At 43.2% G+C, this 23,812-nt stretch overlaps 1 protein-coding gene across 9 annotated transcripts; it reads left to right on the forward strand.

The window, feature by feature from the left end:
• The first annotated feature begins 12 nt into the window (after positions 1–12).
• On the forward strand, positions 13–22,360 carry ZNF488 (zinc finger protein 488). Of its 9 annotated transcripts, none has more exons than XM_085583625.1 (5): positions 3,606–3,646; positions 11,951–12,324; positions 13,864–14,086; positions 17,973–18,201; positions 20,122–22,360. In XM_085583625.1, exons 3-5 carry the CDS (start codon positions 13,871–13,873, stop codon positions 21,306–21,308), a joined length of 1,632 nt encoding a protein of 543 aa, XP_085439751.1. In that variant the 5' UTR covers positions 3,606–3,646; positions 11,951–12,324; positions 13,864–13,870; the 3' UTR covers positions 21,309–22,360. The 9 variants fall into 9 exon arrangements, with proteins under 9 accessions (XP_085439748.1, XP_021395708.3, XP_085439749.1 ...); XM_085583621.1 differs by lacking the exon at positions 11,951–12,324 and adding an exon at positions 7,452–8,554 and having other exon boundaries at positions 3,634–3,656; XM_085583622.1 differs by lacking the exons at positions 3,606–3,646; positions 11,951–12,324 and adding an exon at positions 13–369.
• The last annotated feature ends 1,452 nt before the right edge of the window (positions 22,361–23,812 follow it).

Consider the following 23,812-nt stretch of genomic DNA (forward strand, 5'->3'; position numbering starts at 1 on the left):
ACCGGGACTTTCCTGTTCCGGGATACCGATATGGCAAAGGCTGCTGCTAGCGAGGCACCGAGGTTAGGGAGCACTGCCCGCCGCCGGGGCGCGGGCGGGCGTTCCTGCCGCCTTCCCTCTCGGCCTGCCCTCGGGCAGGACCGCGGGCCGCGGGCAGGGCATTCCGCCGCCGGCGGGCAGGGGGGCCGGCCGGGGCCAGGCCAGCCCGGTCACGTTCCGGAGCATCGCTGCGCTCCTGCTGAGCCTCTCTCCGCAGGCTCGGGAGCGGCTGGAGCCCGGAGGAGGTCAGAGCTGAGGGGCGGCAGCGCCCAAGGCACAAAGTTGCACTAGGAGATGGGCGTCGTGGCAAAAACCTATGACAAAGCAGAGGTGGGGGCACAACGCGAAAGGGCACTTAAGAAAAATCTGTGTGGAGCTGACTGCAATTAAAAAGATTATTGTTTGGGGGTGGGGGTAGGGGCAGGTTTTCACGGCCCTCTCGTGCCACAGCAAATTGTTTCTCTTCGTGGAAATCTTGGTTTACTCACACTACATTACTCATCGCCCACATCCTTGCGGGCGATGAGTAATGATGAAGTGAAATCTGTTAATGGAGGCTTTGCAAAGTAGCATAATCACTCCCCGCCTGATACACACAGGTTACAAAGCGCTGCCCTAAAGAGATTGCCCAGCTCATCTGGATGCTGTCTCCAAAGTTTGAATAATTAGTGGCTCCCAGCCGCTTGCCCTTCCCCCACAGTCTTTGCAGCCCCTAATTAATGAAAAGAGCCACGGGGAGGGATGCGAGCGGAGTCACTTTGCATGACAGAGTTGGGGCTAGACATTTCTGTCTCGGGGCGAGGCTTCCATCGAGAGCCGAGGAGGAGGGAATCCATCCCCTGTGGGGTGCTGGCGCGCTGTCCCACCGAACACAGCCCCCGAATACCCAGCGCTTCGCCGGGGCCTTTCCAGCCGGAGCCGCTTCTGCGTGCCAGCAGCGGAAAGTGGCACCTCCTGCCCCCGACAAAGGCGGCACCCGCGGGGGACATGGCCACCCAGGCGGGCTCGGCGCGCTGCCCTGCGGGCGTGGGACGTCCGCGTTGTTTCCCCGCGGCTCACGGCAGCCCTGCCCGCTCCGCCGCGAGTGTGCGGCTCTGTGGGGGAATGGAGCGATGCCCCACGCAGCCGGCGGGCCCTAAGCCCCCGTGGGACCCCGCACCCCTCCAGCAGCCTTGGCGTGCTTTGTGCGGTGTAGGCTGCCGCCCGCGAGTCTGAAATAAAGTTTGCACTTCGGGAAAGGCAACTCGATTTCAGTTGCCTGTTTCTGTGCTGGACCGAGTTCAGACACAGCCAACCGCGGCGGCGGTCGGGGACTTATCAAGGAAAGATTAGAGGGTCCACCGGTTTTCAGCCTCTTTGCCTGGTTTAACTATGCACAGCTAAAAGCTGAATGTACTGCTTGAGCTCACCACTTGAAAGGTTTTTTGAGCGCTGGCCAGTTGAGACCCAGCGATTACTTAGATCATGGAGAAATAGAAAAAACCCACATCCTCCCTGGCGACATTCACAAAAAATGAGCAAACGGCTGCTGAGCATCAGGAATCCCCCGCTTCCTCCCGGCCGCCGGGCTTCGGCCTCGCCGGTGCCCACTAGTGTCCGCAGCGCGCGTGGTCCCCGGGAGCCCTCGCCACCCCCTGCCCGAGGCAGCCGTCCTTCCTCGCACACACCGCAGCCTTGCAAAACGAAATAAAAACGCTGATAGCGTCAGATTCCCTTGGTGCCTCGTGAATATCAGATTGTATCGTAGAATAACGCGGTAGACTTCAAGGGAGTCTCCAAAGCAAAGTAAGGCACCGCCGAGAAAAAAAAAAATTATTATTTTTCGATAATGTGCACTGCCCTTCTCTAGGCTCTAACATATCCTCTGATTCTGCAAAGAGAGATGGGTTGCTCGTCTGCCTCCTGCAAAGGGCCCGGCAAGCGGGCACGTTTTAAGGCTAGGTGGGCGTATGCAAAAGCAAGGACACGGCTGCGTTGTGCCTCGGTCAGTGCTTGGCAGAATCACCCTGCGGAACGTGGTGCTGCGTCTTTGCTAGCGCCCCTTCCCTGCTCCTCCATCCCCTGCGAGGAGGGCCGGGCGCGGCGGGAGCTTGCGGGCGCCTCTACAGAGCCAGAGCCTTCTGTTTCAAATAAAACAGGTTTTCCAATCGGCCTGAGCCCCTCCTGTGGCTGTCACACCCCGGGCAGGCCTGTCCGGAGCCAAGGTCGAGCAAGGTTTGAGTGGGGTCAGGAGGGAGAGGGCAGGCAGGTGGCCTGGGCGCCCGGAGCCATTTGGTCGGGTGTTGCTCGAAGGAAAATCACACCAAGCGCCAGGAGAGCTGGCCGTAAGGTGCGCATCTCACCCTCCTTGGGGCACAGGTTACCTCAGCGCATCGTCTCACAGGGCCTCAAGCTCCGTAAGGCAGGTGACCTAATTGTCCCTTCTTACAGCTTCTGTCGCTATTTGCATGAAGGCTACAAAAATTATGAATTCTTGCGATATGAAGTGCAGTGGGAATTGTTCATCCCAGTTTCCTGACACCTGCATCCCGAATCGGCCGATGTTTCCCAAGCAGTATTAGGACATACAACCGGCACAGCTGTTCCTGGGCAGGCAGTAGGATGCAGAGCTTCCAGGGCGGCTGGGCAGCTACCAAACCCCCGCTGCCCTCAACAATGCTGTTCGTTCGGGCCGAGCTGAATTTTAAAAGAGATCAGGAACTCTTGAGTTTATCCTCCATAATCCCTGTATCACAGAACACAGCGAGAGTGGTTCACTCTCATTAGTAGTATAAGATTACTCTTCAATTGCAGCGAAAATCCATCCTTTCAAAAGCATTAAAGGGTTGACGTTTCTTTTCCTGATACAAGCCCATATTTAGATTACATGGACACTAATCAAATAACCTGAGTTATTTCATTTGTCAACATGTTCATAAAAATTTTCTACCAGGCGTTAAAGGCATTTATATGGAACGACATCTTTCAAAAGCAATGTCGCTAGTCCCGATTTAGGGTATATTTGATTATGACAAGACGTTTGATGTTTTTATTTTACATACCAGCTGTGCCACAAATCGTTTCATACCTCAAAGTCCTAATTTTTATCCTGCGAGTATTTTCTACGAAGCAGTAGTTTTCGTTTTAAGCGGCTCTTGTCAATACCTGCAGCTCCTAGAAGAACCCTCTATTCAAAAGCGTTGTCAAATGATCTAAAGGACAAGTGTGGGAAGGCGGCTTTGGAGATGGTTTTGTTTGGTTTATTTCGGCGTGCGTGCGTGTGGGTTCCCCCCCAACTTTGAAAGAAACTCCTCGGTTCATGGTACCGTTACAAGGGGGAATCCCGTCCACCCTCTGCTCCCCGCAGCCGCTGCGGGATGGCTTCTGCTCGGCGAGGGCTGCGGGCCGCCGCGGGCGGGGCGGCGGCGGCTCCCGGGGGAGGGGGACGCCTGGCTGGCGGCGGGGGTCGGGGGCAGGAGCTGCGGTAGGCGTTTCCCGGGGTCTGCTCTGGGCGGGGAGCCGCGGCGGGGAGGAGGGTGCCGGCGTGCTGGGGCGGCGCGGCGGCGGGCGGGGGGCTGCGGCGCGGCTCTCGGGGGGCCGGGCGGCCCCGGCGGCGGGGTGAGGTGAGGTGAGCTGAGGTGAGGGCTCCGCGGGCACTTGTCCGTAGCGGGATCCTGGGAGAGGGACGGGGCGCGGCGGGACCCCTGCGCCGCAGATTCCCCCGTCCACGGGGAGCCTGCGGCGGGACCCCCAGGTGAGCGGGGGGCAGAGGGGCCGGGCGGGGCTCTCGGCGCGGCCGCTGCCCTGCGGAGCGCGGCGGAGCGGCAGCGGCACCGCCCGTCCCGCCCGCCGGAGCCGCGGGCGCTGCGCTGCGCTGCCCGCGGGGCCGGGCCTGCGCGGGGGTCCCGGAGCCGCCCCGCTGCCGCACGGCCGGGACCTGCCGGGACCTGCCGGGACCTGCCGGGAGTGGCCGGGGAGCAGGTGAGGGCACGGAGTGGCCTTTGCTGACTTGTGCCTGGCCCCGGCCGTGCACCGCCCGCTTCGGCGCGGCAGCGGGGGGCCCCGAGCAGAGTGCCCCGAGCAGAGTGCCGAGCGGGGCTGCCGGGGGTGATGCCGAGGCGGAGGCGGAGGCGGGTCCCCCCCGGCAGTCGCCCTTTCCCTCCCTCCCGGCTCTCTTCTCTCGCCGAGAACTCCCGAGCATCAGTTGCTCTTTTTATTGGCTACAGCTCTCCATCCTTCCAACTTCGACAGGTCAACTGAGCATCGTGGCTGTTTTAGGTACTTACGTAGGGTCTAATTGCTTTTATGAAATCGATGAACTTTTGTTTGGAATAGCTCACATTGTTATTCTCTGTTTATATGTATTCCTTATATTATGGATATCCATGTAGTAGAAATTTCTTACTGAAGTTAGGAGCTGCTGTTGCTGTCACTTTAAAATATCACATTGATCTTTAAATTTGCAAATATTTGAATTAAAAGGTTTCTGTAGGAATTTAGTCCACTGAAAATGTTTGAAGCATTTTAATGACTTTTTTTTTTCTGAGAACTGACAGCTACTAGTTGAAAAAAATGTCAATAGAAACTTGATGGAATATCAGATTTTTAAGTAGTTTTGTATTTTTAGTATAGTTGCTTTCAAATAAAAAGCAGTTACAGTCATGCATGAAATTCAGAATTATACTAAGCTATATCTCAGGAGTTTTCCCTTATTTTTGGCTTTTAAAAATGCAAGAAACAGCACTTGACAGCTTTTGTTACCATGTATTAAGTATAACTGGTACTAGAAAGAGGAATAGAGGAATTTCTTTAGGCATTAGGGTGATCAAATTTATGTTTTTAAATGTATAAAACTACATCAAAGCATAATCTGTTATTTGAGAATGCATTTTTTTTTTTTTTGTATTAAACTATTTTCCTGTATTTCAAAGCAAAGTAAAGCTGCCTTATGGAACTCTGCAGACATATCATTTTATAGAGAAAATAGTTTTGTAGCCATAGAAATACTAATGTAAAGTCAAAATATTTAGATTAGCTGAACATAATATAACCAGATGAGAAAGTACAAAAATTAATTATGTGTAAGAATTACAGTGTACCAAAGATTTTGCAAAAGAAATCAGCTGGCTAAATCCTAGTATTTACAGATGGATATTTCCATGTCTGTAATTCTGCAATTCTGTTAATACAATTTTTCTGCAGCAAAGTCTTATGTTAACTGCAATTGCTATTGATAAACACCAGGTCAAAGAACAAAATATTTTGTTGGAAAACAAACTATTTTAGGTAAGACTTATTTTAATTTACAAAATCGCTTCCAATTAAAAGGTTTCATTGTAGTGAAAAATAGCTTATTTATGTTGCTTCCCACAATTTCACCTTGCAAAGTCTCCTTCAGCTCTGTCACTTACTCTTATTGGAGTTGACATCATGTAGTAAGTTTAGCACAAATGTAAGTAAGATTAATGTAAGCTAATGCCACTTAATGCTGTTGAAGAAATCTTCAGTATCAGCCATGTGGAAGCAACTGATCTTTGTTTAAAAATATTTCTTTTTAAATATAAATGATGAACTTGCAAAATCACAAAAAAAATAAACAGTTGTATGTGTGGCTATATGTTCAGATGTGGACACATGTATGTGTATGTATATGTTTCCATCTTTTTGTATGTGCTTACACACCACATGTATATGCTTTTCTGTCAGAAAGAAACATTTGAACAGATACTACTTTTTTTTAAAAGTAGTAATCAATAGCAGGACTCTTAAATAGGAGCATATCTTAATACAGCTTTAAATTCAACCAGATAATATGACTTAAAAATTTTTATGAAAAATACACATCAATGTGAATTGTATGAAGAGGGAAAAGAAATATTTATGACTGTTTCCACAAGTTACGCATTTTGGTTCAGTCTGTTTGTTTTTGGTTCAGCCTGTTTGTGCTTGATTTATGCTGTTTGTGTTTGGATCATGTTGTTTGGTTGGCTGTTGTTTCTCCATTTTCTGTGGCTACACACAGGGAATGGTGGTTTTGTCTGCATGGATGCCTGGGTGAAGGAACAAATGCACAGGTCTATGTGAGAACAAATGGTGTTAGCACAGATTACTGAGGTCAGGGTTGCTGTTTATGTGAATCAAGGATTTTGCTGAAAGTAGACACACATATCTGTATGACAAGTAACTTTCTTGCACTGTGTAACAGAAAAATACTTGCCTTCTTTGTTCCCCTCTCACAGAATAACATTGGCTTTCTGTTCTTTTTGGATGTCCCTGTAAAATTCAAATTTCCTGTGATGTTTCAGAGCATTATGTCAGTTGCTGAATGGTGAATAATGCCAGAGCAGCAGGTGCAAAACCAGGTCTCTGAGGTGACCACCAGCACAATTCAGACCTGGATATGAAATACTGTGAGCTCTGAACTGAAATGTATTCATAGAGTGTATGGCATATACAGCTGTATATGCAGTTGAAATTACGTATTCATTACATTCACATTTGATAATCCTCTGTCCTGGCTGAAAAATTAAAACATGCTTCCTTTATCCTACAGAAACCCATTTTTTTCCTTTATCCTAGAAAAACCCCAATTTTTAGGTCTTAGGGCTTGAAACCACAAGAGTGAAATGGTGGATAAATGCACTGCTTCATTAAATAGAACAGCTGTAAGTCAGTGAAGAGTCAGCCCTTCACACAAAAATAAAGTCTTTGAAAGCCAGTAGACTATGGAGCTGTAGTCATCTTCTCTTTATGCACAGGTGGATTGTCTGATTTATGAGTGACTTGTACAACCCAGTACCATCCAACAGGGTCCATTAGATCAGACACAGTGCCAGACAGAAGCATTCATTCTCTCCTTGGGACCAACCCAACTGGAAAGGAATACTGACATTTTATGCATCATGAAACCAAATTTCTAGACCTAGTCTGTTTGAACCACTGGGAATGCAGAAGATAAATGTACGTCATCCTTTCCAAAGCATGGTATTGCTGTTGCTCATTGTCCAGTTTGAAATATCAAGTGTTCCCCAGTACCTGCACTGCATTTCTTGTAGTCAAGCACTGGAAGAGATGGAACAGAGACCTCAGTGGCCCTGTTCATGTTCTGCCAGATTCAAAACCTCCAGCTAAATCCAAGGAGGCTTCATGTCGAACTGTTCAGATATTGTTGCATCACACATCCCAACAAGGGAGTATTAACCAGGCTTTCCAGCTGTGTGGGATAGCCCATTCCTTTCCTAACTACCACATTTCTGTCCATGAAAGAGAGTGGAAGTAGAATTAGGGGTTCAGTGTGGAATTTCCAAAAACCATAGGGAAGTTTGGTGCTGGGCTGCCATTTGAGAGCCAGTGGAGTGAGAGTATGTGCATCTGCTGGGACTTGCTCAGATCTGTTATTTTCTCATCAAACTAAATGTGATGCTCAATCCCAGGCGTTTTGTTCCTGGACATTGGGTAAAGACTGGAAATTACATCCTTGTGGTGGTCTTGGAGATGGCTTTGGAGAGGGAGATCTGCGTGTTGTGTGTCAGCTACCATGCATCAGGAGAGATGCCACTTCAACTTCTCTATTCTCACAGAAAAGAAGAAGAAACCTGAAAGCATTTCTTTTAGTTTCCACTTCCAAACGGTTCCTGTGTGTCACAAGACTTGTTGAAAGCAAATATGGAGCTTGAGGTATTTGTTCATTTCCAAGCAGGTATTTTATCTCTGTCTTCTTCATTATTCCTATAGAAGTTTGAGAGATTGTTCATAATAAAAAGATTTGGCAGTTTCATGATTCACTAGGCTGGGTATTCAGCCAAGATATAATGATGGTTCATCAAAAGCTGTCATCTTACATTGCATGTACTGGGGATTTCAGAGGATGGAGGACAATCTGAAAACCGCACAGCCTTAAAATAGTAAGAACTGGAGAACTGCTCCCTGAAGGTTTCGTGATGATACAATAACAAAGTGGTGAGCACTCCATGGACTGGAAGGTCTCTAATTCACAATAAAACCTCCATAAGGACCCAGTTTCTATAAGCTCAATCTAGACACCAAACTCCACACCCCGAGCTGCCTTCTGATCATTCCAGAGGAATCTAGGCAGTGAGTTTTCCTATCTCTGCTCATTTTTAGGTGCATGTCAGGTTAGAGTTGTGTGGCTGCTGTACAGAGAAGAGTGAAGAAAGAAAGCTGGGGAAGTCTGGAAAACCAAGGGAAGACCATTTCCATGCATTAGGCTTGTTCAGTCCCAATTTCTTTCCAAATTTCCTTCGTGTGTTAGGAATTCTCGGTTCCTTATAACAACAACAGAAAATATTAAATGCTGCAGACAGAGGCACTCTGTCTGCATCAGCTCAATTCCTTTATTATCTGTAGTTTATTGTGCATGACACTGCATGTCTGATCATGGATTCCTCAGACCGACAGACCTGCTGTTGAAGTCAAAGGCAGCTTTGGCATCAGCCACAGGACTGCACTGGCACAGTCACAGGTTGTGTGCTTCAGGGAATATGCCATCACACTTCGGAGCAGAAAGGAGTAAAAGGTAAAGGAAATGATGGCTCCGGTAGTTAATATTTCTGTTTCTTTTTTTCTTTCAGTTTTGTTGACATGGGAAATGCAGAGCTATAACCTGCTCTGGAGAAAGTCTGGAGTAGATGCAGAAATGGTTGGGAGGACTGTGGGATGATGCTTTCCAGGATCAAATACTTTCAAATCTTTTTTAAAAGTATCTTCTGTGCCATTTTTTTTCCAACTAGGATAATTGCTTTGAAAGTGACATAACTACATGCAAATTAATTTACAGTTAAAATGGAAGTAAAGGTGAAATAGAAGTAGCTATTGACAATTTTAAAAATCAAATTAATTTTGGAGAAACAGTTTTTATTACCTGCTTCTCTTTTGGATTGTGATGAGCTGAACTAGCTAAATGAGTTCTGGCTGAAATGATTCCCCTCTTGCAAATATGATTAATTTATTTCCCTCCCACTTGCATAGTTGATGATAATACTAAGCAGGGCTAGCAGTGCCTTTATGGTCAGTAAGAAGCTCCAAACAATGCCACAGTTCAGTGTGGTTACTGTGGGAAGGAGAATCAGGTCAAGTACTCTGAATATAGAATTCAGGGGAGTCCTTGCTCAAATCAGTTCTTCTACACTAGGGAATTTCCAGACATTTCTTAGGAGAGCTTGCAGTGACATCTGAAGGCCATGCAGTAGAAAACCAGGGATCTGAAAATTCTGTTATTTTCATCTCTGGTAATATGTTTTTCTCATAAGGTACAGGAGCTATGTAAACGTATTTCAGGAAGGTAGAAGTTGTAACCCTAATTAGTTAATGGAATGCTATACAAGTGCTGTGAAATGGGGAGAGACTAGGATAATGCTATCTTTAGAGTTCCAGCTTGGAAGAACACACAGGAAACCAAAAGTTGATTTGTGTGTTACTCTGGAGGCAAGCAGGCTGGGAGCATTTGCTGCAAGCATCATCTATTTATTTCATGTGCTTTTTGATGGAACATCCAGAATTGCATAATCCATAAGGAGTTGCCTGCCCATAGGTCCTTCTTCTTTGACAGATCTGTCACACTTCTCAGAAATCAAGATGCAAAATCCATCACTTAGGGACATGGTATATGTGTATCAGATACTGTCTGGGGGATGAAGAGTCCATTAAACAGCAAGTCCCTACACTCATCCATATGAAGAATTCACATCTGTGACAGATAGAATATGGAGAGTACCCATGGTCTCACAGGTGATTTGAGTCTAATGTGCTACAAACCACTATAAATATTCATTTTATTTTAGCCTCTCAGAGATGTTTGTGGGTGATCCCAGAGGGATTGGAAACTACTTATGCAGAACCTGAGTGGGAGCAGCAAGATCCCGTTGTATGGGAGTGATCCTGGGAAGCAATGGCACTCAGCACTGGCACTTTGAGGCAAGCTTGTCATTGTCTGCATGATGTAGAGCTGAAGATCTGACCTTCACAATGAAGCCTATGGTAGAATTCTTTAAACTTTGCTACATAGTAGAAGAAGAATGAATGATTAAGTCCTATGTACAATGGCTAGTGAATCTTTAAGAAATGAAGGCACAGCAGATTTATTGCTCATTAAAGGAGTTAGCCAAAACGTGGAAATCAATGGCATTAAGACAAGAGTAATCAGTTGGGTGAAGTAATGGGGAATTCTCTGTTAGGAGAATTTTCTCTCTTCTTCACTCACTGGGAAGAGTGTGAGTGATTCACCTACTTCAGCCTGACAAATGAGAATGGCAGGCACTCTAGTATACCTTCTCCATTTCTCATTATGACTCAATTTGCAGGTTCTTAATGAATTTCCTTTGACTATGATGACTGTTGGCAAAAGTGTGAGATTTGCATTGCAACCAGATTTTATAACTGAACAAGAGCTGGGTTCATGGTTTGATGTAGAATTCTCATTCAGGCTCAAGTCTGAAGTTGTTGAAAACTCAAGGGAGGTTTTATTAAAAAACCTCTAAGAAGACTGTGGCTGAAATTTTGGCTTTAGATTTTAACCAGATGAAAAACATATAAAGGCTCAAACTTACATTCAAACTGAGGGGTATTTCAGATTTTTCAGATTTATATTCTGGCCTACTTACACGTGATTTTTTTTTTTTTTTTTTGTTTCCTAGCTAATTTCTGCTGTTTGTTTTGAGAGTTGTGGGTGCTGCCGCTGTATTTCAGCAGTTCTGAGATCTCTGGTGGTGGTTTCAGGGTATGAGGTATGCACTGACTATTGCACAGCCACCTTCTGCACTGGCAGATGCCCCAGTGTAGTCACACTCCTGCTGACCCTCTCTGAGAATCCAGCAGGTGAACTCTGGCAGCAGTGGGACCTGACTTTGCACACAGCCATTCCTTGGCTGTGTCTAGGTTTGCCATGAGTGGAGGCAGGACTGAGAAAAGCAGAGCTGGCTGGGGCCCCTGGCAGCATCATGCCCATACTCTGTTGTGATTTACTTCTGTACAGTGTCAGTGAGTATTTGACTGAACTTACTGGGAGAAGGGCACTATATAGATTTAGGCTTGGAATACTGCTAAACTTTCCTGAGCTTTGCTAAAAAGGCATCTCTTTTCTGTGTGCATTCTCCAGATACCAACGTCCTCTAGACTCATGGGACAAAGGTTAAATCTATGTTAGTAAACTTTATTTAAGAGAAAAGAAACATAGAGCCAGTTCAGTTTCTTTAACAGCAGCAGCCATTGAAAAGTCATTTTGAAAAGTAATTTAAAAACCCTGCCATGGTAAAAATGCATTTTGGTTGTTTATGGGTGCCGTCTTTCATGCTGCAGCTGCAGAGTTGTACAATCCAGCCATAGTACCACAGTGATGCCTGTGAAGCTTTTGTAGATATTTATTTCCTCTTCACCTCTTATTCCTGCTGTCCATGATCCTTTGACCTCCCTTCAGCTCATCTGTTTGGTTTCCTTTGCTACACCAGAGATCTGAGAAAGTAAATCAGTTGATTTTTTTTTTTTTCTCTCAAGTCATGTCTCAAGCTTCAGTCTTTACTAAAAAGTAAGGAAGTCAGTATTTCAGTATTTTTAGGAAGTCAGTATTTCAGTTCTCTGTGATGAGAGCAGCAGCTACCAGAGAGTCCCCTACCACCCCTCACCTGTGCAGGAGGCAGGCTTTGTTCCAGTACTGCCCTGGATGAAGCTGCACTTTGGAATGGAGATCCCTGAACAAGAGCAGGTTGGAAAACCCACAGGATGCAGCACGTCCCTTTGCAGAGGTAGCAGCTCAGGTTTGAAAGCAGTACAGTCATGTTTGCTCACTGTTATCCCCCACCTGATGAACTCCGCATAGTAACAGAAGCTGAAATCTTGTGGATTCAGAGGGAAGGGCTTTCTTATGCTATTTGAGGACTTTAGAAAAGAATTCACCCTTCTTCTTCTAATGATGTTGCAGAGTATCCCCACTCTCCACTCTACCAGCAGCACATCTTCAGCCAACACTGTAAAATGCCAACACTGTAGATTTAAATGACTCTCCCTACCTGACATAACCCTGACCAGACCCTATCAAACCCAGTACCTGAGGAAGCACCCAGCCTGCTGTTTGAGCAGAGGGAGGCAGAGGGAATGACCCACTCCGGAGAGAAAGGATTCCTGCGTGACAGGGTGCTCAGAAGCTGCGGCCGTACAATGCAGGGACAGCTGCAGACTGGGGGATGTCCTTTGGCACGGGGCTCTGTGTTATGCTGAGATGTGACACTAGATGGTGCATTCGCCAAATTATTGGAAAAGATGGATCTTCCCAGCGCCTCTGGCACAAGGCTGACGGTAACTGTCCCATCTGCTGTGTAATCACAGTAAATCCTTCTCACAGCTTTTCACAAAAGTGACCCTTCCATGCAAGAGCCAAATTCCTTGCTCCCACAGCTGCCAGGGTGGTACTTTGAGACTTTGGCACTTACATATGTAGGTTTTGGGGATTTTTTTGTCTGATCACATATTGCGTTAAGTAATTTAGAAACAAGCAAACTTTTGTGTCATATTGAGTTCAAGGGATGCTTGAGGTTGGATAGAGGGCGTATATTATCCCACTCTTTGCCTTGGTTGTCTGGTTTAAACATCCTTCTGATGTTTACTACATACCAAATGTCTGACCATGCATTTTAATATTTTTAGGGTAGGGTCTTAGACCTTGCCTGCAAGGAATAAATTATACTGAATTAACCACACTGATTTAGAAACTGATTTAGTTAAATAAGTGCAACTCTCCTGAGCACTTTATACCACTTCAGTTTAAGTCATGAATCAGTGAGTAACAAATCAATTCTGTTGGCAGATAGTGAAAAAGATTAGACTATATCTTCAGCCCTTCTATCTCAGTATTTGTTCGGCCTCTTCAGGGCTTGTTGCTGTTCTCTTTAATTTTCTCTGCCTAATGGACCTGATCCAGCTCTTTATGGCATAAATGAGGGGTTTTCCATGACCTCCAGCAGGGAGCTGGAGATGGCAATATCTTTATTAGAAACCTAGAGAGGCTTAGAATGACAAATAACTCAAGCCTGTCTTCTCCTCACTGCATACTGAGTTCTCAGATTGTGGCTCATATTGCAGAATTGCGTCTGCAATGACAAATATATTATCCTACATTCAGGGCTGGAAAATTTATCCTCTAAAGATAGGAATCTCTACTAACATTGTGCTAGGAGTATCACTATGCAAGGAGTCATAATCTGATTTGATTTTCTCAACAATGGCTGACAACATACACTTTGAGGAAGGATGAAAATAATTATTTTCAGGAATTTCCACAAATTTTGTGCATTCTGGTTGGATAGACTCAGGATTCAGGTTATTCCTGCTGTTGTAACAACTTAACCAGAAACTAGACTGATGTTGCACTCAAGCAAAAAAAGCACAGCTTTTTCAAAATGTCTTTCAAAAAGTCTTGCTTTATTTTGTTGCTGTTCTCTTTCTCTACCTTTCTTCACACTTGTACAGACTATTAATAATAAGAAAGATATCTGAGGACATGCTTAAGAATATGCTGAGTTCCACTCACTTAAAGTTTTGCGTATTTTTCCCAGATCTTCTTCCTCCTGTCTGTAGAGAGCAGCAGTTGAACTCTTGGACTGTCTGTTCCAGGGAGAGTAATTCACTTGTTTGCAAATCTAAGATTATGGTTTAGTCCAAAGTAATCTTTCTCACTCTTAATTGGACATTAATAGATTTGTAAATTCTGTAACCAACAATGTCCTGGCATACTCTTAAAATTCACTTACAGCTCCTGGAAATCTTTGTATTTCAAGTAGTGATGCCACCTTCTACTTCCGTCTCTGTGCCAAATGTGATTTCTTGTGATTTTTACAGGTTTATAATGGAACTTACATCTTTGCCTAAATTTCTTTGGACAAGTGACAACAAGCTTCTGCATCACCATTTTCCAGACATACTGGCTACTGTTCATACCACACAAGACATCCCTGAAGAAGTTGTTTTTGGACCATGCATGCTCCAGAACACCCTGCTGGACACTGTAGCTTTCATTGCTCTCAAGTGTTCTGATAGACGGAACATCCACTATGTATTTAAGGTATGAGAAAAATCTGAATTATGAATGTTAGACCTTTCAAAAAGAGTTACACCATCCCTGAGAAGATAACTTTGCAAGGAGTAGTTTTTGTTTTGTTCACCACAAGTAACATCTTCAAAGAGAAAGGGCCAGTGCATTTCTGATTTATGAGCTGTAGACTGGAAGGACCTAAGGAAAGCTCTATACTTTGCAGGAAGAATACAAAGTCCCACTTCTATGCTACATGCTTCAGATCTTACTTGGAATAGGAGGGAAGAGGGACAAATAGATTAGTAATCTCTAGTTCAGTTTTTGTCAGGACAAAGGAGGTTTATCAGGAAGTGTGACAGCCCTGTGAGAACAGAGGGGGAAGACTGTGGTATTGCACTGATTCATGCAGGTGGTACATTCACAGCATTTATTTACAGATCTAGGCAACTGCTACCCCAGTGTGTTCAGTTATCCTTAAAAGTGAAACCATAATGGCAGTCAGGCAACTAGCCCACACGCACTTAGGGGAGCCACAGCTTAACTGCTATTAGTACATGGACTTCCTAAAGTCACCTTAGATGTGTATGTCTGTGTTACAGCTACACTTTTCAATCACTGTAGGGAAGGCAGAAACCGCAGGATTGTAATGGACTGTGAACTCTCAAGCTCTAGTTCACCAAATTTTTTTTTGTTTCATAGTCACTGTTTATCATGCTGACCACTTACCCTGTCTTTCTGGGTCTTGGAGTGCCTTTCAGTCACTGTTGGTCTAGATGAAGGTAGGGAGGTGTTTTCCAGTGTGAGGAGAGCCAATTTCCCACATTCTGTGGCATGGATGGATCTGAGAGACATCCAGGTTGCCTAAGATTTCTGTGCTCTGGAGGAGAGAAATCTCAAGGCATATGTGTAATATGGAAGATACAGTTGTTGGTAGATAACTGTTCTACACTTCTGCTTTAAACAAGTTAAGAGAGAGAAGAAGAGACTTCAGGTTTATCTGACTGTTTTGAGTCTCTGGCACAAATTTGATTTCTTGGACAGTGTTATTAATACTCCAAGAGACCAACAAACTCTTTGGAGAGAGACTTGCCCTGAAATAAGGCTTTATTTTTGGAATATTTCTGGTTTTCTCCTGGGAGTTTTGAATTACTGTACAGAGAGCCTCAAAGGTTTTCTACATTGGAAGAGCCCTCTAGAGGGATGGCTTTAGTGTTTTTCTACACTTGAGCTAAGTAATTGCTATGCAGCAATGAAATTGGATGCCTGAGTTGGCTCAGATCTCTGTCTTTTGGCAGTATATACATGAAATTCTGTGCAAGTAGCTGTTTCAGATGCAATTGGTAGTCCCATATCCTGTTAACTACTCATAATTAAAAGTAAACCTCCCAGAAATCAGGAACTACCATTAGGCTCCTAACTGTGTGTAGTAATTAATTAAAAATTAAATCATGATGCTATGTTGTCATCATGGCACTGAAGTGCAAAACAAGAAATGGGTTTTTCTCTGCTGGGTGTAGTACGAGCAGAATACACACAGAAATGAATTGGCAAGGTGGATTCATTGCAACTCAAGTTTCTGTTCATCCTTGTTCATCAGCAACTCCTGCAAGACTTTAGGGAGTATAATTTCTAATAAAGGTTTTATCATCTTGGGCTTTTTTGTTTAGACCAAAGGAGAACTTTATAATCTTTTCCCCCTCATTTTCTTGGAGACCTTAATTTGAGCTCCTTGGCCCAGTTTGTGCACTTGGGCAAAGAAGATGCCTTGGCAGCCATTGGCACAGGTAGTTCTTTCCAGCTGATTCCTCTGCTGCTTACAGCTTCTTTGGGGGTTCAAGGAAGAGACTTATTTTCTCTCTTCCAGCATCTCCTGAGAGAGCCACATTCCTCCACAGTCCAGCTGTGACTGAGATGCTGGGCTGTGAAGGCCTTACCTCATACATGGGTGCAAAGGATCCATCTGGGGGATTGACATCTCCAGGAGAGGGTGGATTTTCTGGGTTTATAGTGTCTCTAAACACATGGGAAAACTAAAGCTGGTTCATGATTCTAGTTGGCAGCACCCAGATCTTATCTTACATCTGTACTCCTCCTCACCTACTTGAAGCTCACTGAACTCTTTCCTTGGAGTCCTGGTGGAGCTGTGCTCCCTTTGACTTTGCTGAGAGCGCTGGGTGGCTGCTCAGTATTTCTGAAACACAGCAACTAAAGTATGACAGCCTCTGTCATAGCTATTAGTTTCAGCCACTCTGTGTGGGTGGGTGTTCCTGTGTTGCTGTCAGGCACTTGTATTTCTCAATCATTGTTAATTACCATGGCATTTAGAGAGAATCAGTTTCAGGGCATGCTAATTTATTTTTTCTCTTACACTAAGTAACTCTCATGCTAATGGTCTCTTAATGTTTTATTCTTGTATCCAAGCTACTAATGTGATCAAACTTTTCATGGTAGGTAATAGTCAGTTAAAACCATAGAAATAATTAGCCAAAATATTGTTTCTGGTACCAAACACCAGTGAATGGCTGCCCTGCAATTATTGGAAAACAAAGAGCTATACATTGCTTGGGGTGAAATTTAGATCATACTTGTCATTAAATATTTTTAATTTGCAAATTCTTCCTTTCTAAACAATGACTTAGTACTTCAAAAATTAGTATTTATGCATATAAACCTTGCCTTTGATCACCCTGTGTTTTAACCTTCAAGCTATGAAAATCCCTATCTTTCAAATGCTGCAGAGGGCACAGACCTGCTGTGGTAAACACCAAGGAAAAACCTATAAAGAAATAAATCATTCCCTATTCAGTGTAATAAAGTAACTAAGATTGGAGTCACACACTGTGTGAGGAAGACAATGCCAAATGTTTTGTACTTGCATTATTTAATTGTCAACCTGTGATTAAATTACTCAGGAGTCCTGTGGAGTAAAAATTATATGTGATTTAGGACTATGCTGTGATATACACACAGAATGGAAATTTAATTTGAGCAATAGACCTGATATTATTTTTTAAACTTTTTAGTGCCTGACCTTATAGCCTAAGAAATGTTTTTAAACCTTATTTGTTTGGTATATCTGCATGCACACAAATTGAAAGTAAATCAGCTTGCAACTCTCAGAAATTATTTTAAAAAAATACTGATCTCATGAAGCTTATCTGTTCAGGTACCTTGAAATTAATTGAATTTATCTAGCAAATGTAAAAAAAGAAATATATAATTTTATTTCTGAAAAGAAAGAAAGAGGGCATGTAAGTGCTTCTTAGTTGTATATATTAAAATCTGTATTTTATGTAATCTAGCCAAACAGATGTGCAGATGTTTACTTGGGGTGTTGAATCAAATAACCATGATTTTCTTACACCCCTGATCCATATCCTCTTATGTCAGGAAAAACTCCACATGCAGCTGTCCTGAGTGTATGTTCATTCCCAGTTTCACACTGCACTCATCCAGAGGTCTGCACATCTCTCAGTCCCCAAGTCACAGCAGTGGCACTTCGCCTGACTCATACCCCATTTTTATATGCCAAGGACTGAGACTCCTTCTTAGAGAGGCTCACAGCTCGCGTACCTCTGTGATCCACACCTGCACAGTCCCATGGGATGGTCTGCACAGGACAGGGCTAGCGACTGACCAACATCTCAGGCCTGGCTTTGCCATGGGGGGTTACACATGAACACTGGTGTCTCCTCCTCCCTCCCACACAGCTGTATTCCCAGACCTCTCAGCCCCCACACTGGAGAAGCCTTTGGATGCCTTTGGATTTGGTAGCACTGGCAGATGTACTAGGCTCACAGCTTTGTCATATGTGCTCAGTGCAAGGCAGAAACCAGGCTTTGTTCTTGCATTGGATGAAAATCTTGCTTTGGGCCTTGAGACCTGTAACTGCCCTTCTTTGTGTCCTGTCCCACAGGTGGATGTTACATCTGTGCACAGTCCCACAGGACTGCCTTGGATGAGACTCGTACAAGCAGCTGCCGATAGCAAGGAGCAGAACTTGGAAGCTTACTTAGAAAACAGTCAGTTATACTATCGCTCCACCAGGAAAATCAGCAAAAATGAGGAACTGCTTGTCTGGTATGATGAGGAGCTTTCCAGCCTCTTGGGTTTCAATGAGATAAAAGCTCAAAGGCCCCAGAGTGGTAAGTGCTGAATTGCTGATTGCAGGGGTCACTGAGGACAGAAGGGAGTCTGCATCTTCTTTAGTCTGTGGTTGTCTTATAATAATACAAAACATGTGCAAATCCTTAGCTGGTCTGCTGAGAGAAAAGACATTCTGCTTTGAGGTTTGAGCTGGAGGCACAGAGCAAGAAGCAATTTGCAGTTCTTAATGCCATTCTCATTGGTACTTTCTAGCAGAGGATGGTGCACTAGGGATTCATGCTGAAATTTTTGAGCTATGCAATGGAAATCTATGCACTTTGATAGCTTAGAATCCTAAAAGTCTAAAGTATCATCTGGAAATAGGCCATTTTTAGCTTATTGACAAATCAGGTATAGGCTAGTGTCCAGCTTTAAATTTGTAAATGAGCAGATCTTTAAAAACACATAACAAACCTAACAGTATTGCATGCAGTACAGTCTGCCTATTTTGTGTGGGACACAGTGGTAATGAGGAAAAGAGCAAGCTTCAGTTTCTGAGATGTTGCTGAAAATTCATTGCTCCAAAAGAAATTGATCTGGAAATTGTTACAAAACTAAAAATCGAAATTACAGAGACACCAAGCAAATTAGACAGGTCCATACCAGCTCTGACTCCAGATGTCATTTACTCCAAATTTTGATAGATAAACTGGAACAAAAACCCTTTCTACATTCCCTTTATTTAAGTTAAACAAGGTGTATATAGATTAGATAGTAAAGATATAGGTTGATAAAGTTATCAATTAGCAAATTCATACGGTAATGTGCTTGTCTGTAAATTAGTATTAAATTAATTCAGACACATTCATGACAGGAACCAACTAAATCATTCCAGCTGTTTTCAGTGTATTCTGTTAATTTCTGTGTAGATGCACACTGCCAGCCCTTTGGATTTACCAGGGAAGAGTGGTGCTTGCACAAGAAACACTGTATCTAGACTCAAGACTTTAAACTCATAGGTATAATGTTCCACCCATTTCGGCAGCTTTATTTTCTTATAAAAAATTCAGCTGTAAAGTTTGTAAAGTGATATAAGCTGTGCTGAGTCTCAAATTAGGAATTTTTGATTCTACCCAACCAATTAGTGAACTTTCCTATATATCCCAGGCCTCAGGTGCTGTCTGTCATCCCTTGCATTGTAAAACTGCTGTGTTATGAAATAACGTAATGTGCTTACAAGGGTTAAGATGTACCATATTTGTGTTGATTGCTGAATTTTGTACCATCTGTTCATGGGCAGTCAATCATCCCAATGAACCAGAGGTGCAGTAGGTCTGAAGACCACAAGGAAAGAATGTTCCTTATTCCTCCTGCCTATCACTGGCATTGTTTCAATTTGAACATCATTTTCTGTGCCTTAAGGTATATAACAGCTTGCCAAATGAGCATGGATAAGGGCTTCAGGCATTAAGGTCAGATGATTTTTGAACGGTATTAAACTTCCAGAGTATCCTAAAAATAGAGTCATGTAAAAATCTTTGAATCCTGTTCTAAAACTCATTATTGCTTGGATACATAGTATTTAACATTCATCCGGAATGAAAGCTAGTGACTTAATTAAGAAATGTAGACCCAAATCTGGGTTTAGACTTCAAATCATTATGAACTCTAAATGGTTTTATCTAGATCATGGTGTACTGGGCATTTTGTGTACTTTCATGTAATATAATTACATTTTATGTAATAAAATTTAGGCTTGAGAGTCTAAATGAATACTTCTGCCAGTAGCACAGAAGCATGGAAGCAAATAAAAGTGAACCATTTTGCATAGCAGGAAGGGACCTGATTCTGCACTGGCATTAATTTTATCATATTTAACCTTGTATGACACAATTTTTGTGGCAATCACATGATCAGGATCTGCATCCACCTATTATTCCACCTTTGCAAAACTCATCACTTGTTGTCTGTTTCTGCAGAGTTGAGATGCCAAGAATGTGACCGAGTCTTTAAATGTGAGCATTCCTATCTGTCCCATGTCCGCTTCCTCTGTGTGCCAGAGAAGAGTGCTCTGCTGTGGAAAAACTTCCAGAACCCTAAAACTGAAAAGAGCAGCCTAGCTGAGCAGACCACAAATTTCCACAGTCTGGCACGGGACCTGGAAGTCAAAATGACAGCTTGTAAAGATGATGCACATGGTCTTATTGGAGAAAGGAGAGCAAAATCTGAAGAGGCTGAGAACAGCAGGAGCAGAAAAACAGTGCTGTTGGAGAAAACCAATAATTTGACTGAGGAACGTAACTGTGGGGGCAAGGAAGAGGTTGGGGGAGAGCATGCATTGGCTGGTTCTTTCAGGAAGCTTAGTTCAGGGAGGCAGTCAGCTAGGAAGGATGCTTTAGAGCAGAAGCAGAGTGCTTTCACTGAGGTCAGGAGAATGAAAGAGAAGCTGAGGAATGAGAGACTGCAGGAGCCAGAGCAGGAGGATGTCACTGCCCCACTTGGTAAAGAGCAGGTGCCAAAGGAAGTGTTGCTGAACTCCTCTGGTAGTGCATTCTCCTTTGTTTGGCCCACCAGAGCTCGAGGAGAACAGAAGAGTGCTTTCAGCAAGCCCAGTAAGTGTGTAATAGAAAGAGCTGCAGTAAATTCTTCTCATCCCATGAGTGAGTCAACAAAGAGCCTGGGGGAGCTGTCTGGCTTCATTGCCACCGCAGACATCATGTGCTGCAGCAGTCTTCTCAATTCCAAGTTCTTTGTCAGTGATTTGTGTAATGCTCAGATGCTGCAGACAAGCATCACTCGGAGCAATGTTTTCCCATATACCTCAGAACCCTGGCTCAAGCAAGCAGGAGGACAGTTACAAAACACCACCACCACCACTTCCTCCTCTTCCTCCTCCTCCTCCTCCTCCTCCTCTTCCTTGACTCTTCTTCCCCCCACCTTCACATCCTTTGGAGTGGCTGCCCAGAACTGGTGTGCCAAATGCAACCTGTCCTTTCGCATGACATCTGATTTAGTCTTCCACATGCGGTCACATCACAAAAAAGAATACTCCTCTAGTGAATCCCAGTGCAAGAGGAGACGAGAGGAGAAGCTGACATGCCCCATTTGCCATGAGTACTTCCGAGAGCGCCATCATTTATCCCGGCACATGACTTCTCATAATTAGAGCTATGAAGACAGATGTCACCATGGGACCGGGCAGGTTGGATGAAGAAGGGAATGATAGTTCACTTAAATCCATTTCTTTTTGAGTTTACATTCATTTCTTTCAGGAAATCACTGTTTACAATAATTTGTAATAGATGCTTTGTGAAAAAAATATAAAATGTTTACAAGAGTCTGAGTGGGTTTTAAGTTTTGAAAACTCAACCTAGCCCTTATTAATCTATTTTTGAGGAAATAAAATAGTGAAATGAATACACATGCCGTGTTAATTTGCGGAGTAGGGGCACAATTATAGATTTTGCAAACGAATTTGTCTTTGCTTATATTTGATTTGCTGGTATCTGTGCAGTACAATTTAACAACTGCCCCATTGAATTGAGGAGCCTTTAGCATTAGAAAAATCAGAGCTTATATGTTAAAAGAAGATAAGTTACTATTTCTAGCAGCATTGGTGGACTCATTCCTTTATGTTAGCTGAATCAGCTCTCTTACCAAATTTTTGAGTTAAAAACTGACATCTTACCATCTCCTTGGCTTTGAAAGGCACCTGATTTTAAGAATAAATCTAAAATTGAGATAAATAAATCTATGATTGTCAACAACTGACCGGAAGACTGGCAAAGAGGATGGAACTTGTAAAGCAGAATATCCAAATTCTGTTCTAGGCTCTTCAGCTTTTGAAATGTCTTTTACACGATGAAATCAACATGGGTCTGTATCAAAATGTGAGCTGTTGTAAAATATTCTTGTCAAAAAGACTTGTGTGACTTTAGTAGGCATACAGATCTGATGGGAGTAGAGTTTAGCCTGTGGTTTTCAGGTTCTGGATATACCAAAAGAAGCAGTTAGGGTATCTGAGTTACTATTAACTACTGATAATAAAATCTGGACACTTTAATTGTGGATGATAGGCTCTGTTCTGGTAACTGCTAGAAGAGAAATACAAAATGACACAGGTGTACATGAATTGCACTGCATTTGTACCACCTTGTCTGTCCTCTGGTTTCTACATGGTCCAATTCCTTTTTAAAAAAGAAAGTGGCATATACTTTCTCTTGCCTGTCCATGAGAAATTTTTCTTTTTTCTACTTTTTTTTGAGCTTTACGGAGTCTCAGCAGCTGATAAATTTATACTGTTCAGAGTGGGAGGAAACACTGTCTATTGTTACTTCAGCCCATCTAATTAGCATTTCATTACTTTTTAAATCCACTTAGGGGCTTGATTTTGATAGTTTATGACACTTTGTTCTTTAAGCAATCATTTCTCCTCCTCTTGTATAGTATTTTTTCAGGTTGTCTGATGTTTTTGTGGCCTGCCTCTGAACCTTACCAGCCTCATCAAGGGCTGCTATTCCCATTCAGTCAGAGAATGATCAGAAACCACTCATTTCCCAGCTGAGGGTAAAGGACATTTCAATATGCTCTATATGTTCATCCATACTGATGATATACTCCAGTGGTTTTTGAATACTGGACAGAATTTTGAGTTACCATGACAATGCCTAGCCTGATAATGCAAGTATAAGCAAGTAAGTAAATACATCTGAATGAAAAAGAGAGACTGAAAGTCTTAGGCTGTCAGCTGGAACCAACATGAAACACTCACTGTCACCTTTTGAGAGATTTCTGTAAGTCAGGAGATTGCATTCTTCCCAATATATTTCTGTTGAACATTAATACATGGGTGTTTCCTATTAATAGAAACATTTTTATTATTGCAGGCTTTATTTTTGAAACATGAAGTGATAGAACTATTGCATTATGCCTTTGAGTTCAGGAGACAGTTCTAGTTGGATTGTAACACATCTTTTCAAGGTCAGTGGTAGAAGCTCTTTCACTTGAATCATTAAAACACAAAATTAACAAAGACATTGAAACATGGAGCACAGGGAACAAACTTGCATTGAGTAGGGGATGGTGTAGTTTTCTTGTAATCTTTCCATCTCTATTTTGTGTCCAATAACATTTGCTGTGTAAGGAATATATTTATGGCAAAGTTTAATGGGCCAAATTTCACTCCACCTGGGTGCCAGCCAGTTTACTGTGAAGTCAGTGTCCATAAAGTGTAATGAAGAACTCTGTGGTGTAACTGTATTCATATGTGGTCAGGGTTATATTTCCCATTAGTAGTTTAGGCCAGATTGTGATCTCATTTATTCCAGTGAAAATCCAGAATAATTCCATGTTGCTACTCCTGATTTATATTAATTACTTTAAGATCAGCCTGGCCCAGTATAAATAAGACTAGAGATTTTTTGGTACCATTACTGCAAAATGTTCTTTTCTGTACTTACTGAAAGATGCCATGTTTTCTTAGCAGTTTTATGATTAGAAACCTAGCTTCAGATTTCTTCTGGAAAAAGACAGGACTAGCTGTATAATGCTCCCCAGTATTATTTTGGCACATCACTTCAATATTACCCTGCTCCAAATGCCTGTTTTTCCAGTGCACTACACCTGGTGTATAATTTAGATCAGAATGAAACAGTACCAAATCTTACTGGT

This window comes from Lonchura striata, chromosome 6 (genome assembly GCF_050655825.1).
Source record: "Lonchura striata isolate lonStrDom1 chromosome 6, ASM5065582v1, whole genome shotgun sequence".
NCBI lineage: Eukaryota > Metazoa > Chordata > Aves > Passeriformes > Estrildidae > Lonchura > Lonchura striata.

What these genes read in the sequence shown, in the direction of transcription:
- ZNF488 (XM_085583621.1), top strand. Translation starts at nt 8,406, where the DNA reads ATGTCTGATCATGGATTCCTCAGACCGACAGACCTGCTGTTGAAGTCA. An exon ending in GGAGCAGAAAGGAGTAAAAG is followed by an intron (nt 8,555 to 13,863) that starts GTAAAGGAAATG and finishes TGATTTTTACAG; the next exon opens with GTTTATAATGGAACTTACAT. An exon ending in AGCTCAAAGGCCCCAGAGTG is followed by an intron (nt 18,202 to 20,121) that starts GTAAGTGCTGAA and finishes CTGTTTCTGCAG; the next exon opens with AGTTGAGATGCCAAGAATGT.